A 17,199-nucleotide genomic window follows, 5' to 3' on the forward strand; every position below is an offset into this window, starting at 1 on the left:
GTCGTCCTCACAGCAGGATAGCAGCTATATTTGTTTTCATCCCACAGCTCATGTCAAACAGTAACAGGGTTAGCCATACTTTCAAAAGCTAGAGACTTTTGTGAATTAAAATATGTTTCCAGGGTGTCTATTTTCAGCAGGTATAGAAATTCTAGTTACATTTAATTCCCAGTGCCAAATACAGTTCATTTTCCAAGAAACGCAATAAACACATCATGTAATGCTTACTAGTACCACAAACAGATTTCTTCAACAAATCTCATATGCTACCTTACGAAATAATACCATTAGGGATGGGTATCGAAAACCGGTTCTTGTTGAGAACCGGTTCCCACTGTTTCAATTCCTTGGAATTGTTTGCCGTTTTTCCAAACAATTCCCTTATCGATTCCAGTCGCCCCGAATGACGTCACCGCGTTGCGGAGCGTGATTTACCTGGCAGGAAACATGGCGGCTCAAACGCTAAAAAGTTTGGTCATACTTTACCAGAACGGATGACAACAGGGCAACTTGCAATATTTGCAAAGTAGATATTTCATTTAAGGGAGGAAACACTACGAATATGCAAAAGCATTTGCTCACAAAACACGCGATAATCCTAAATTAATGTCGTCTTTTTAATTCCGCTCCGGACTCGTGAATCTCAACCCAGCAGCAGCGGTAACGTTTGCATGTCCTCTCCCGTTAATGCGGCAGGTAAATAATCAACTAACAGTGCATATTATGTTAGCGCGATCTGCCTTATTACAAAACCTGCCATTACTGTGCATTTAGGTGACCATGATGAGAGAGACAGACAGAGTCTGGCTGGCTCAGATGCTGGCAGTTCTCGCTGCAGTCTACCGGTAGCGTCTCCTTTCAGGCCAGAATGTCACCGAGCAGTGACTAAGTTTGTGGTAAAAGGCATTTGCCAGACCAGATGCTCCCGATTTTCGGTAAGTGAATGTGTTTAATTGTAGGCAGGGAGATTACTGGATATTCTTGTGTAATTGCTACAGAATAATTTATGTTATACTTTGTTATTGCTACAGAAGAATATTTATTTTATTATTTTACATTTACAATTTTTTCCCCGGGGACCCTGTGACACCCCATTGAAGAGCCATAGGCTGTGGATCTCTTAAGATCTCACTGTTGGGTTTGTAAGGCCATGTTACTCCTAAATTTCTATCTTGTTCAAAGAGAAGATATAAAACAAAGTTCTAAGCTAATCGACCTTAGTGTTCTCCTTTTTAAAAAAAAAAGGAATCGATAAGAGAATCGAATCGTTAAACAGAATCGAAAATGGAATCGGAATCGTGAAAATCTTATCAATACCCATCCCTAAATACCATGCAATAATGTCCTAAAAGTGACCACCTCCTGACAACTTTGGTAAAGCAGTTCATTAATTAGACCTTCCTTCATTTTAAAAAATTGAAACCAGTGATTTTAAGAACAAATAAACAGTTGTCCATTAAGAATTTATCATTAAAAAGTCAGACACCCCTGTTTTCCACTTCTTGAGTCTCTATGCAAAGTTAAGCTCACTATCTGCTAGAGTAGATGTGTAAAGAAAATGTTCCAAAGTGACTAAACACATTTTAATAGTTCACTCCTATTCTATCCAGAGTAGACTGGCAGGTCTGTGCTAACATGGACTTCCCTGTTCACCCCTGGAGGCTGCCCACTAACTGGTGCAGAATGTCTCTAATTTTTGGCTGTGGAAAAAAAAAACGTTTCTTCATTTGGCTTAGCGGTCTTGATAGAGGTATTTGGAATCAGTCTGCCTAATTAAATCTCTACTTAGATCAATATTCTGCTGTGAGTCATACAACTTTTAAGGACATCACGTCCAAACTCAGTTGCTAAAGTTGCTTATGAAGGTGGTGGACAGCGTCAAGGTTTGGAAGTATTTATGTGGCAGTTTGTCTTATCATTTATATTTACTTTACAGTTCCATATCTAAAAGAAAATAGATAAATAAAATATGCATGTTAATACACCATCCTAAAAGAACCACTTTATTTAATCACCTGGGTATAAGTCACAAAAATCAGCTAAAAGCAAACGGTACCTGCAGGTCGCGAACCCCTCTGTCTGTGAACGTCAACATGTAGATCATTGCCTTGCCGCCTACATAAAGGGTGTCACTCCCTTCCTGGTGGTACATGCTGATATAGTTCTCTGGTCTGTTGAAATGGAACCTGGAGGGCTCTGAGGGACAAATAAAAGGGATGAGCCAACAGATGAGAGCTTTGCCAGAGTACATTGTTGTTTTTATTATGAAAATTTATGTTTTAACATGTACAATTAAAATGCTCCCTGTGGTAATAGATTAAAAAAACAAAACAAGGACAACAGCAAACATTTCAGTTTTTAATAAAATCTGTTCCTACTGCTATTAATATGTTTGTCAAGCTTTTGAATTCTTATTACTGCTGTCCATCATTCCCTCTCCTTCCTTGCTTGGTTAATGCTTGGTTATCATTCAGTAGTACAGTTTTGTGCACCCCGTGTTTACCCGTTGTATTTCCTTTTACCTTCAAAGGAAGGCCTTAATTCACCATAGCGCATATGGGTACACTGTGGTCATAAAGGGATAGACAATAGTCAGGTAAGAGGCAAATTTGAAATAGCATCCAATTCTAGTGAGCCTGTCAAATTTGCTGCCTCAGTTTTTGGGTTTAGCTGAGAACAGGGAACCCAGTGTGGTCTACTACTGCTGTTGTCAGTCTGCTTTATTGTGTATTTAACTATGTTCGTCTGTATACCCTGGCTGTAATGAGTGGTTACTTGAGTTACTGTTACCTTCCTTTCAGCTTTGAGCAGTCTAACCATTCTCCTCTGACCACAGCAAGACAAGAACAAGGAAATTTCCCCCATAAAACCGCTGCTCACTGGATATTTTCTCCCTCACACCATTCTCTGTAAACCCCTAGAGAAATAAGGTTCAACTGTATCAGCAGTTTCTGAAAAAGTTAAACCAACCCATCTGGCACAAACACCCACGCCACATTCTAAGTTTCTTCCCCTTTCTGTTTTCTTTGCAGAATTCTTATAAGGTTGATTTCACGTTTTTCTTGGATTTTTGTGTGAAAACATTCAACTTTTAATTCTGGACCTTCCTCCTTATGTGTGTCTTTTTACCTACCTGTGAACTATTAAAATACCACAGCTACTACAAAATAATTAAGAATAAAAAAGAGAAGTAAGGAAATGTAGATTTTTCAAATCATACTTTAAAAGCTGTTTCCAATTCATAAGAAATCAATAGAAAATGTATTATTGTAAGGTCAAAAACAGCAACAAAAGCTCAATGCATGAAAGCAAAATTGGGTATCAGGAAGTTATTATAGATGATCCAGATTTAGCCAGCCTAAACCTTTTTTTAATCTATATGTAAACTAACCTCAGTAGAAAGTAGTTTAAGAAGTACTGTCTAAGAATGATTTGATTTATCAAAGCACTTGATCCAGTAATACTGCCCTTTGTGGTTTTACATTAAACAGTGAGTCAACCCTGCTTATGTGTCAGAGGAAAAGGGCATCTGGTGGGAGCACAAAAATCTCCAGAATAATCATGTGGGCAAATCCTATCACAGATTGTTGGTTGAATCAAAAGTACATTTGGGCATCTCTGAATCACAGATCCAATCAGACTCACACTTACCTACACTGCAACTGTGCCTGTGTTTAGAACTAGATTAAAACCCCACCTACTAGTTAAAAGACAAATTTAAATAAAGAATGGCACCAAATGATTTTCTGGAGTTCTTAAAAGCTGTGTCTGATAATAAATGCTATGGAACCAAAATATTAGAGTATAAAACATCTCATACAGCCATCCTTTTTCATTTTGATTAGTCTTTGCTCCAGGAGATATTTCATCATTTTATTTGCTTAAAAGATACTTCAGAAAAACATCTGAAAGCTTTACATCAAAAACTATCATGCCCCCATAAATGCTTCTGTGAGACTAGATGTTCTTTTTATCCCTGAAGTGAAAAAGACATCGAGTTTGATAGCAGGAACCAGGATGCAGTAGTGGTGAGTTGTAGCAATACAGGTTGCTGGCAAGTTTCTATGGAAACAGCGGCCGCTTTTATTGGCAGTAATCTACTTGATGAGCCTGGTACTTCACAAGGAAGTGAGAAACATACAAAGAAGTGGCCTATAGAGAAACTAGAGTATAGTTTCACACTGACAGTCTTAAGGCAGACATAAGAGCGTGCAGATTTGAATAAACACAATAGATTTGTATGAATGTTTGCTTTAGCAGTTAACAGAAGCAAAACAGGTTCCTAAGGTTACTTCACTCTTTTTTCAAAAGTGGAAAAAACGGTTAAGTTTCTTGGATTGGACAACAGCAAACATTTTTAAAAATAATCAGAAAAAAATTGAAAGGTGTTCACCCAAATACAGCTTTACCACATGCAGTGGCCCTAATCCTCTTCTCTAATATGGGGACTTCCAAAAATGTAAAATTAGGAACCCATGGTCTACATCTGAGACACTGTTTCAGTAAACCCAGCTTTCTCTACTCAGCACAACAATTTTATTATTTTATTTTATTTTTTATGAAAGCCACCAGTCAGATGATGTCATTTCCTATCAGCAGCGTAGCCATTGTTGTTGAAGGTCACTTTGCACCCCACAAGGCAAGAATAAAGAGTGTAGAAGATCTAAAACAATAATTAATCTCTCAGAGTTGTTTTCCTCCGTATTATTACGTGGCATAATCTGAAAATGCCATTAAACAGAACAGCAGCTTTATTAGTTGTCAGGTAAGCCTGGTTTTCCTTAGCTAATGGTCTAAAATGTTTCCCCTGATAGTACAGTGCTAAAACTGTCTTTGCTTGGTTAAAAAAATAAGTAAATAATTGGACCTTAAATATAATCATACATTACAAAACACCAGAGCAGTGTTTCTAAGGTTTTTAAAGTGTTTTTTAAAAAATAGCATGTCACAAATAATATTTACACAGGCCGAATCTGTTTTATGGATTTAACCAGTCACAACACCAGTGACCCTGACAGATCTGAATGTGTTAATCTTCTCTTTGCTGTATTGGATTGATGTACAAAAATATACATATATATTTTAAATATTATCATAAAAATTTGTAATATTTATTATTACATGTTATGTCCCATCTAATAACAAGGCTTAAGTCCCAGTCTTAACCACATACTATCCACACAACCGCTTATTGTGTTCATATTATGTGAAGCACTAAGAATTATGGTGTTATATTTAAGTCTGGTCTTTTACATTAATTTTGTAATACAGCTTCTAAAATTGTTGCAGTTTCATATCACTTGCACATGTATCCCTTGTAAGAAAGGTCATTTAAATGACTTAGGGCACAGTTGTTCTGATGTACTGGAATTTTACCACAGCCTACTCTACTATTTACTGAGAATGGTCCAAAAAAAAGAGAAGCTATCCAATGAGCAGCAGTTCTCTGTGTGAAAATACATTGTTGGTGCGGATGTGTCTAGTGGCAGAAGACACTGCCAAATCTAAAACCTTAAATGATCTCAAATCAGTTCACTGTCTTCCTTCTCTCTTCACAACTGGTCGCAGCAGATGGTCGCCCCTCCCTGAGGCTGGTTCTGCAGGAGGTTTCTTCCTGTTAAAAGGGAGTTTCTCCTTCCCACTATTGCCAAAGTGCTTGCTCATAGGGGGTCATATAATGGGTGGATATTTCTCTGTATGTATTATTGTAGGGTCTATCTTTGAGGTGACTGTTGTTGTGATTTGTGTTGTATAAATAAAATTGAATTGAATTGAATTGAATTGAATTCAAATTACATCCACCAAGTCTTGATCCAATAAAGCACCTTTTGGATGTAGTGGAATTGGATATTTGCATTATGGATGTGGAGATTACAAGTCTGCAGTGATTGTGTAATACCATCATGTCAATATGGTGAACAAATGTCTGAGGAATGTTTCCTTGTTAAAACTATACTACGAATCATTAAGGCAGTTCTGAAGGAAAAAGGGGGCCCAGCCCGTCACTAGCAAGGTGAACCTAATGAAGTGGCCAGTAAGTGTAGTAGTAATGGCTTGTTTGTAAAAGCCAAAATAAAATATATGATTTTAGCATTGTACATTGTACTTTTTGGGTCTCCAAATGATAATGAAAAAGATTTATTTTGCATCTATAACTGCTTATCCAATTCATGGTTGTGGGAGAGTGGAATTAGGCTAATTTTCATAGTACAAATAATTCATTTTGGTTTTAATGCTAAAGAGGAAAATATATTAAAGTGTGCTAAAAACCTAAATCTTAAGTTTTTGTCCGTACAGGTGGAAATCACTTGAGAAGGTGAACGTTTTGGTCTGCTTTTCTACTAGTTGGGAAGATTCTGTGAAAATATGCTGACAGTCCGAGGAAGTTTTTGGACATTTAGTCACAAAGTAAAAGACATTTTCCAACTTGAAAAGAAAAAAATACTTGTGAATTCCATGGTTGTTCTGAGTGTAAGTATTGTTTATATGCTCAGATGATGCCTATGCTCTCCAAAGTTTGACTGTACGTAACAATGTATAATTTCCAATAATAAATGGAGAAAAGTGATTATCACTGTATAAGTTTTATAGGTAATATATAAAGTCAGCTGAATAGTGAAACATCCATTATGTAGAAAATTACTTAAGCAGTAGTTACTTAGGCTGCTATGATACTTAAAACAATTTAAAGTACAATTTGCGTCTCTTGTTGAGGATTCTTTTCTTCTGAGATAAAAGTGGGACGTAGTCTCAATTCAGTCTTTAAGTATTTATTTGCCTCAAGCAGATAAATACTTAAACATGTACATGGATTCCCCCTCTGGCAGAAAACCACAGTCTACAAGCAGTTAGCTGTAGCCAACTTCCTGAAAGTGAAAACCTGAATATATTGAATTGTGGTTCTATCTAATTGGTAAAAACTTTGGGGAGAGGCCGTGGTTCAGACTTGGCCTTCCCTTGTTGGTGGACGGGCTGGTCACAACCTCTTCCCATGCTCAGACGAGGTCGCATCTGGGATACTAACCTCCCTCTCCTATTTCTGTATAAAGACTTTTACCCTGGTTACGTGTCTACGTCTCTGCACTCAATCTGACCTTCACCTTTTTTCTTTTTTTTCCTCCTAATCTAGACAGTCTAAAGATGCATGGCCCTCAGAGATGTAGGTGTGAAATCTAACTGCGTACTTACAGAATTAAACTAAGAGCAACGGTAATAGTGGCCTGCATGCCCAATTTGGGCTTCATCACTGCCTACCAAGCTGCAGGCAAGATCACAAAAAATGCATATAAAGTAAGGTTTATAAAAATGCTCAACCTCACACTCTTTCCCTGTAAAATACCTGGAAATTAGACAAGATTAAGTGACTCCGTAATACGGCCTGAACCCCAGAAAATGCACGTTACTTACAGCGTAAAACCTGAGTTGTTGCCTTCAAATTACACATAAGTACATTGTACTAGCGCCTTGTTGCCCGCAAATTGCATGCACTTTAGTCGCTCTATAACACGTCCCACACCCCAGAAAGAACAGGGTACTTACATTGTACTTGTTTCATTTCAAAAGCCGGATTTGTGGCCTGCAAATTGCACATAAGTACAAGGTATTTGCACCTTGTTGCTCGCAAATTGCATGCAAGTACAGGGTATTTGCACCTTTATTGTAGGTTTTACAGTGTAATTGTTTCACATTTTTCCTGCAAAAATCTGACTTGTTGCATGCAAAATGCACGTAAGTACAGGGTACTTGCACCTTATTCGTGGGTTGTGTTATAACATTTGAAGGGGATATTGTGGCACAAAAAAGTTCTTTGGCAGGCAAATATACAAAGTATATAATAATTGTGAACATGAATTTGTATCATATTCACTACACTTAGCTTTTTTTCTGTTTATTGAATAAAAATGTATTATACAGTTTTATTATTTACACTAATGATGTAGACATCTCAAAAGCCCACCAAAACTAATGTATTAAACACGATACACTAGACATTAAGGGGTTAACATTATTATACTACAGGTAGTCTCCTCCCCCACCTATCCTTTATTAGAAAACATTTTTGAGTATGAGTGTCTGTGGCCTGCCTCGAGAGCAAAAGCAGAGTGCAGGAACAGAATGTGCATTCATATTAACAGCATCTTTTTCCATGTCTCCACACAAAGGGCCAGACACATCTGGGTGTAATCTGAGCGCCTAAATGTTCTCTGCTGTCCTGTGTCAGTGTGTATCTTTCCTTTTACTTTACTCAGACACTTAATCATTACTACTGGTTGGAAGCCGTGAATTTTCAAAAGGTCAGCTTTCCAGAAACTAAGAAAAACAACCTTGTTTTTTAGCTGGTTGCTTAAAAAAAGCTTCATTAAACTCAGTGGCTGAAGACTTAACTTCTTGGAGGAGCATGTAATACTTGAAGGGTTTTTTTCATATTCTATTTCATTGTTTTCATAGTTCTATTTGCACTAAAATGTGCACATTAAAGAAGAGTAGAACACAGTTGTTTTTTTAACAACATCTTAAAATTAGCAAGACAGATAACAGCAGAGTCAAGGTAAGGGATCTTTTGAAGCTTTTCTGTTTGGTACTAGCAAATCATATGACTGCTGCTTTTTGTTTGTTTGTTTGTTTGTTTGTTTGTTTTTACTTGCATAGAAGCTTTTAATTCAGTTTTTTAAAAGGTGGATCTCAAGGTCTCACATTATTAACATGACAAGAGAATATCCTTAAGACTCATAGTTCAAGAGTATTTTGTATTGATGTGTTTAAGTCTCCAAGAGAAAAGGTCAACACAAAAGATCGCTGAACTTCAGGGAAATTGTCTGATATTTAGGATGCTGTACATGTCAAATTATATTTGAGAGGAGGTGCTGTTCCTCTCTCTCAGGGTGTTTCTTTAAAATGATCTTTCTGTGTTCACTCTCCTTTGCTGCTGGCTGTCTTCCTCTCTCTCTTGATTTCTCTGTTTGTCCTACTTTGCCAATATATGCATTTTATGTAATTGCCAAATGTGACTGTCACTCATTAGGTATGTACACACAATATAAAGGAAAGCATGGCTCAAGCTTGCTTTTTAAAAACAACTATTGTTAACCTTATTCTAAATCCTTATTATGTTTCAGTCCCATAAGGAAGTGAGGAGAACAGAACAGTTTTTCCCCCAATTAAACAAAAAAAGTGCAAACAAAACAGTGGGTGAATATTGATGGTTTCTGTTAGCTGCTGTTATGACTATTCTACATAAATATCTGGCTTAAATCTCTATGTGTAATGTGCTGTACACTCACTAGTGCATTACACACTAATGAGTGGGTACACCTGTTCACTGCTCATAATCCAATCAGCCAATCACATGGCAGTGACTCAATGCACATGGCCAAGATGCCTGCTGAAGCTAAGCATCATAATTGGGAAGAACATGGCATTTTTGTTTATCCCAGATGCGCTGGTCTAAGTATCTAAGAAAATTCTGATCTACTGGGACTTTCCCACACAACCATCTCTAGGGTTTATAGAGAATGGTCCAAAAAAAGAAAATATCCAGTGAGCTGCAGTTCTCTGGACAAAGATTCCTTGTTAATGTCAGAGGAGGATGGTCAGAATGCAGGAAGGCAACAGGAAGTTAAACTAACAGCTATCATGAAGTGTGGAATTGGGACCCAAATAGTGACATTTGATAAGGTAGTTGAAAAAGTCCAAAAATACAAAATCCGCAAGCGAATAGGCAAAATAGAATCCAGAGTTTACAGGGAGCACACAAGTGCAGGTTAATAGATGCTGAGACAAAAACTGAGGGGAAAAATTCACCATACAAGAGAGTAGTTAAGGAAAGTGAACACACCTGGGTTATGAGACGCAAGTGTTAATAATGAAAGACAATGAGACATGAGGGGAATTAACCCAACAAAAGACACTAGAAACAAGGAACAACCAAAATAAAACAGAAAGTGAGAACCATAGCCAAACAGGGAAACACAGACACATGAATGAACTTAACATAGGGGAGATGACAAGATGTTACAAGAAACACTGAGGACAAAAAATAAACTCTAATACAATTTGGAAATAAGGGTTTGAGGCTCAAAAGAACAAAGAAATACACAAGATGGAAACTTCAACAATAAGCAAACTAAGAATGAAACAGAACATATTTATCAATAAACAGAAATGAAAAAGTAAATTGGCTCAAAATAATAGGCAATGATGCAGGACCATGACAGGGTCAGAATTTGCCATAAACAACATGAAAGCATAAAAGCACCATTACACCACAACCACCATCATCCTGTCTAATATTAACATTTGAGGCTGCTGATGGTGGTGTCACTTTGTTGACCATATTTTCTTGGTGCAACTTGGACCCCTTACAATCAATTTAGAATCATTTAAAGGCAACAGCCTTCCTATTGTTCCTTAGCATGTCCATCCCTTTATGACCACAGTGTGCCCATATTTTGATTGCTGCTTCCAGCAGGATGACACAGGATGTCACAAAGCTCAAATCTTCTCAAAAGTGGTTTCTTAAACACAATAATGAGTTCACTGTACCCAGATAGCATCCACAGCTACCAGATCTCAATCTAGTGGAACACCTGGAATTGTGGTGGAATGGCCAGTTAGCATGAGGTGGCAGTAGGTGACCTGCTCAGGAGGTAGAGCAGGTCACCTACTGATCGGAAGGTTGTTAGTTTGATCCCTGGCTACTCCAGAGTGCATGTCAAGTATCCTTGGGCACGCTACTAACCCCAAGTTGCTCTCCGATGTATCCATCAGAGTGTGAATGTGTGTGAATGTAGTTAGAAAGCACTCAGTTTAGAGAAAGTGCTTGTGAGAATGGGTGTGAATGTGGCATGTTGTCTAGAGCGCTTTAAGTAATCCGGGAAAGTAGAAAAGCACTATATAAGAATCAGTCCATTTAAGATAATGGATGTGAAGTGGACAATTTTGCAGCATGTGTAAGACGTTATCACGTCAACATGGACCTAAATCTGTGAGGAATGTTTCCAACACCTTCTTGAATCTATGCTTAGAGAAAACAGTGTCCAACCCAGTACTAGCAAGGTCTACCTAATAAACTGTAGCTTTTATGTACAGCTCACAAAGCATTATCATGCTACTCTGCAATTTCCCTCTGCTTTGTTTTTTGGCATATTTCAGCCAGCTGCTTTGACCTTTAATTTGATCATTTTAACTTGTTAGTAGTTGTTGTTAAAAACAGAGGAAAACATAGAGTGACTCCTCAATTTAGAATCATCAGCTAGTCAGAAAGACCACTCTTAAGTAAAAAAGCAATCCAATTATTTTTCACACAGTAGGCATATTAACATCTTACAGCACTCTGCGAAAAACCATGTAAGTTATACTATAATTGCACTGGATATGATGATTTATTAGTCGTTTAATTCTCTGTATCATCCTTGGTAGTGTCCCATCCACACAAAAAAGAGAAAGAGAACAATGGAGAACATATCGATTGACTGTTCTAAAGAGGTGTTTCTTCAGCCTAAAGATCCTTCTGGGTGCTGTATTTTATTGGGCAGTAGCATTGCTTTGATTTATACTGAGATATGGATATCGCAAATGTGTAGCCAAATTAAATTAATTAGGGTCAAGACTCTAAAAACCACAACTTAAAATTATGACCACAATAAAATTCAAATGTATTGTACCTGCATCCTCTTTGTTGTTTGGGGGGAAGATATTTACAGTTTTGATGAAAGCTTGCTGTGCTTAGCTTGAATGCACTTATTATAATGGACTTGGACAAAGGTGTAGTCTATACCAAATGAATGCAAAGTAATTCCAACCCTTGCTTCTATAATATCTTAATCAAAAGCACCAGGTCCTATCTTAACCACTAAAGGAAATACTATTTTAATCTAAAAAAAAAAAGAAAAAAAAAAGATTATAACCTTCAAACAACTCCGTGAAGGTATGAAACCCTGTCAAATGTCCTCATTTGGCAAACGCCTACAAAATGAGGACATTTTCACCATTAGAGCACCTCGGAGCTGTCCGAGGTGCTGAAGCTTCAGACTGCGCCTTTGATGGATTTCCTCTGACAGTGTTCCATGTGTAATTGTGTGTGTCTCTGGGTTTGTGTGTCCTAAGGATAGGCGTTCATTGCTAACCCCGAAATTGCGTAACAATGAATTTGATTGATATGACACGCACGTCCAGGGCCGTCATCTTGTGCGTTTTGTACATCCGCGGGGAGGGTTAGAGATACCAATACCTTGACACACAGCACCCATCTCTATTGATTGCTGAATATATTAGAGGACTGTGTGAGGTGTAAAAAGGCGTGAGTGGAATAGATAACAAGGAGGCGGGTTGGAATTTTCCATTCATTGCTCCACGCTCCCTTTTCCCATCTTGGCTTTTCTGTACATGTGTACACATATAGGATATATTTATTTATTTTGTCTGTTACACTAAAGCAGTTCTCTTTTTCACTGAATAGGACCCTTCCTCTGCAGTGTGAAACAGCTGCCGTGTCCCGCATTGCAGCTCCGCAAGGACGCGGGAGGCACAGTGACTGTGCCAACCTCCAAAGAGTCATATTTCACAGTAATGATGTTTTTCGGCGGTGGCAGACGGGTGTTTAAAGGGTACAGCCTTGAGGTGCGTTAGGGGGGGAAAGGCGCCATGTTCCCCCTCTTGGCAGAGGAAATGTTGCTTTTAAGCACTAGTGGTTTTATTCCGCTCTGTGCGTCCGGAAGATGTGAAGATATGGAGGGACAGCCACTACAATAAGAGTCTATACAAACTAGACACGAACACACCGCTAACTTGTAATGCTCTGAGATAAACGGAACACACAAGTTGGCAAAAAGACGGATAGAAAGGCACGAGTTGCACAAATTATATCCAATTTACACAGATTGGACAGACCGTGTTTACGGAGAAACCTGAAAAAATGGTAACACAAAGAAACTGATTTCAGTTGGCCTACATTAGATGAACAGTTGTTAAAACTGAGATTTATACAGAAAAAATCGCTTTCTTCTTGGTGCTCGTCTTATTATAGCCCGGGGACATGTGTGCAGGGCCTGAACGGCGGAGCGCGTAATTTACTACCTGGACATCGGGGGGGAGGGGGGTGTTTTCAGAGATTAATCCAGAGGTAGCCCTGTTTTTATTGGCTTTATGTGTGCAGGCTTTTTTCCAATTAAAGGAAAACAAAAAATAATAGGAAGTACTGAAAAACGGGTGCATTACCCCATGACATAACTCACATCTGCTCACCCCTCCATCCACTCATCCGTCCATCTCTCCATCAGTGCAAGTATTCACTCATTCATTCCGTACACAAAATAAGAACACAAAACATTCTTGACTCCTAAAAATAATTTGCTGAATGTATTAGGACATCACGATATATGAAGGTTACAGCAGTTACTTACCACGCAGAACAAATTTAAGCCGAGGTGACTTTCCGACGATAACCGTGGCGAAAAGCGACAGCAGTACGAAAGAATTCATCTTTCCCGTCACTCTGTAGCGTGAACTCGATTGTGAAATTAACTAAACCGTACGAAGCGCTCCCCCAAACCCTTCTTCTTCCTTGCAGCCGCCTGACCCCCCAGATATGCCACGTCCCAGAGCCGTGAGAACGACTGCTGGTTCCGGTCCTGTCTTGTCCGTCTGTTTCGCCGGCAATTCAGTTTGGTAAAGTCGGGGTATCAGGCTCCACCTCAGAAACAAAAGGCACAGGGGGGGAGCGCAGCCTTTCAGCAGGGGCGCTGGAATGAAAACTCGGAGTGCAAAAACGAGCGCAAACACGTCGCTTTTGCTTTACAGCTGGCGCGTGTAGGCATTACACATCATACCTGTTGCTGATAAAAAAATGATTTTCATAGATATTTTGAATCGTACACGGTATCTCTTAAAGGTATAATGCACATTTGTCTCATCGTACAGCCTTGGAAATGTTCTAATGCCAATTAAATATATGGCAAACTAAATTATTTACACGTCCTTAATCATAAGCAACCTAATTTTAATTCCAGTCTATTATGCACCTATAGGCATTGTAACATGATCATTACATGTCTGCAGAGGGTTTCCTTGAGGTTGATAATTCTGCAAAAGAGTCAGCATTTTCACTTAATGAGTTATCTTTAAAAGCCTATTGATATATTTAACCCAAGATACCCAGAAACCCATAGCAACCACCAGAGAGACCCCAAATGTCTGGGATTGGAAGTTTAACAGAAAAAGTATCAAGTTTTACCATCAACCAATCATGATATTTCAGCAACTCCCTCACTGTAATATCTAATCAATATGTCTCCATAAATTGCCTGAGTGCCTGAATAAGAATGAATCAGCAGGTTTACTCTGCTGCGCTTGCATTACGGAAGTTAATTGACTCAAATTTGAAAAACCGAACCACTCTTAATGGTGAATGCCTCTTAGTGAAGGCAACTAAACAGATGCTTCCATTTTCATAAAATCGTTCTCTGTAGGCACTATCGAAACCTTCATCTGGGCTTCTGTGAGAAGTTTCTATGAGCAGTGAGCTCCTTGGAGGGAAATCAGCAGGATAGCACATTGAGAAACAAATTAGAGGCATTCCTGTGTTTCCCTCACTGAGAAAGCACTCTATGAGGCACACAGGTGGATCCTCGAAGAAACAAGCCTCTGAAATCCCGCCCACTAGGGGGGCAATTTACCATTTTTAACTTCTTTCAAAGGCCTTTACTGTCTCCTTGTGTAACCCCTTATAATCAAGACCTTTGAGCTTAGTCAGAGAGTCACCCCTCACTTGCTAATCGAGAGCAACTACACACTCATTCATAATTGGCTTTTTTTAATTGAATTCACACAGGGCCACAGGGGGGATATATTCTGATCCATATGTGGATTATTTATTTATTTATTATTTTTATGTTTATGGTTATTAAAAGCATATGGAGATTTCAGATAGACTGTACACAACATACACAACCTAGGACACTCAGGCCACAACAGCTTACCATCAAATGGCAACATATTTTGCATTGTACGGTACTGTGTTTGGTCTGTATGTTTACTTATTATTATCCTTAATGGATCCACCAGCAATTTTTGTAAGATTATTCAGAAACTTAAGGTTAAATTTGCATGAAATATTTACTAGAGGTAGGGCTTGGCCCAAGCTCAAAGTGATTACTTTATGGAATTGATCCAGATCTCAGTCTTGATCTGGTCTTTAACTAAATAATACAAATTAGGCAAAATCATCTTGCTTTGCATGAAAATGCCACAAACCAATTCAAATCTAGACATATTTGCAAATCCAGAGGCTCAATTCATGTATGACATGGGGGGGAAATTGTCTGTTTGAGGTATGCATTCCGCTTTGGTATCAGTAATGTACTGTATCTAGATTACAGTTAGCTAACTGGTTTTCCACTCTTTATGCTTTCACTCCTTATTGATCAAATAGCAATTTAACACAACTTCAGCTGTAAATGAACCCTTATGTGTTTGTTAAACAAATCTCCTCGCTTAACAATGAAATAATGCATGTACTCGTTTATTTGGGTGTATAATGTTCAACCTCCAGATGGCGCCAAAAGCAGGGTTTTTAGTCTTGGTTTCATTATTTCAAACTAATACTGAAGAAGTCACTCGGAACAGTGGGGAAACGTTTCTCCCATTGAAAACGCTGAACAGAATCAACCTTTTGGGAATTACTTCAAACTAAGGATTACAACAAGGCTGTCCTGTAAATTTTAAGACCACCTGGAGTGCCTTTCTGTCAAATTGCAGTTTACAGTTAAGACAATTTACAGAAGCAAGATAAATCTGATATTTAATGATAATGAATTAACCTTTAACAGATATTATGATTAATTTGCTTGCTCATTTTGTTTTCTCGATAGTTGGACAGAAAACAAGCCTAAAAGTGTCACATAGATATTTCAAACACTGTCATCTGCATCAAAGGGTCCCAGTCCATTAATGTGTGAAGCAATCAGTTAACAACACAGTTTGTAGTCGTGGCAAATAACAATGATTTCTGACTGTGACATTTTAATAACTTATTAATTATTTAAAATCTTTTTTAATTAAAATAAAATGAAAATTATTTAAAGATATTTTATTACCATTAAATAAAACTCACCAACTAAAATGAATCTAGTTAAGCACTTGTTTACATTGGTATAATGATCAGGCTTTAAAAGTAAGCATATTAAAACTTGATTTGAAAAACTTAAAGTTTCATGTAAATTAGTATTAAATTAGCAAATACTTTGTGTGAGTATGTGCATGTGCCTGTCTTCTTTGTAATTAATTTAATTCTTCCCTTTTAGTTCAAAGGGTCTCAAGCTAAATGATGCAAAATGGTTATTTAGAGAGAGATTTACTTACAAAACACTTAAAGATTAGTGAGGTAAATAACAGTATGCTTGTTATTCTATTCTACAGTAGGAGTAACTGCAGAATAACAGTGGAAACAGGCAATACTGAATACTTTCAGTCTTGTTTGGTTATTTCATATCACAGTAATAAAGTGACATAAAATTCTGTAATGTATTATTACTGATAGCATTGCTCATTAGTTCTTTGAGCAGGTGAAATAAAAATCCTGCACACCACAGCACAGTAATGTCAGTCAGTCCAGTGTGGCGAGAAATCTAAAATATTGAATGGATTGTGATGAGATTTGGTACAAGTCTTGATGCCCTAAAGAGGATTAGGCCTGAAAGCTTTGGTGATTCCCTCACTTGACTTTATTTTCATAGTGCCACCAACATTTTTCAACTGTGTTGCGCTGGGACAAGACCAGGATAGAACATAAAATAAAAGAACATCTAAGAGTTTAGTGATCAAACAAAGTCAGTAATTGTGACTAAACAGTCAGCACAGTCATTTACTTCAGCAGCATAAAAAAACTATGAGTAACATGGACAAAACATCAATAAACAGAGCTGATGCCTGCCTTTTGACTGCTACTCAGTCAATGTTTTAACAGTTCTTTAAAGAAACGTGTGTAGAAAGTCTGAAAAAATGTTCATACTGAGCATGTCAGTATTACATATAAAGCTTTGTTGTTCATTTTGTAATGAAATAGCAAATCTTGCAGTAAAATATCTGGTTGTGGTAACAGCATTTTGTTATACAATGTAGTTTTACTATTTTTTCTAGCATGCAATCATCATAAGGAGTAATCATATTAGAAATTCACTCATATCAAAAAAGCCTGCTATCTGT

The 17,199-nt window shown here is 37.8% G+C and overlaps 1 protein-coding gene across 1 annotated transcript in view; it reads right to left on the minus strand.

Annotated features, from left to right (window-relative positions):
- si:ch211-113g11.6 (uncharacterized protein LOC559008 homolog) overlaps positions 1-13,740 on the minus strand; it is a 46,585-nt gene extending 32,845 nt beyond the window's left edge. The window contains exons 1-2 of the mRNA XM_063487954.1: positions 13,401-13,740; positions 2,057-2,196 (exon numbers count right to left, since the gene is read on the minus strand). Of these exons, the coding sequence (XP_063344024.1) occupies positions 2,057-2,196; positions 13,401-13,479 (219 nt within the window). The 5' untranslated portion in view covers positions 13,480-13,740. The remainder of the gene's footprint in view (positions 1-2,056; positions 2,197-13,400) is intronic.
- Positions 13,741-17,199: the final 3,459 nt, after the last annotated feature.

The sequence above is a fragment of the Pelmatolapia mariae genome, linkage group LG10_11, assembly GCF_036321145.2.
Source record: "Pelmatolapia mariae isolate MD_Pm_ZW linkage group LG10_11, Pm_UMD_F_2, whole genome shotgun sequence".
Lineage (NCBI taxonomy): Eukaryota > Metazoa > Chordata > Actinopteri > Cichliformes > Cichlidae > Pelmatolapia > Pelmatolapia mariae.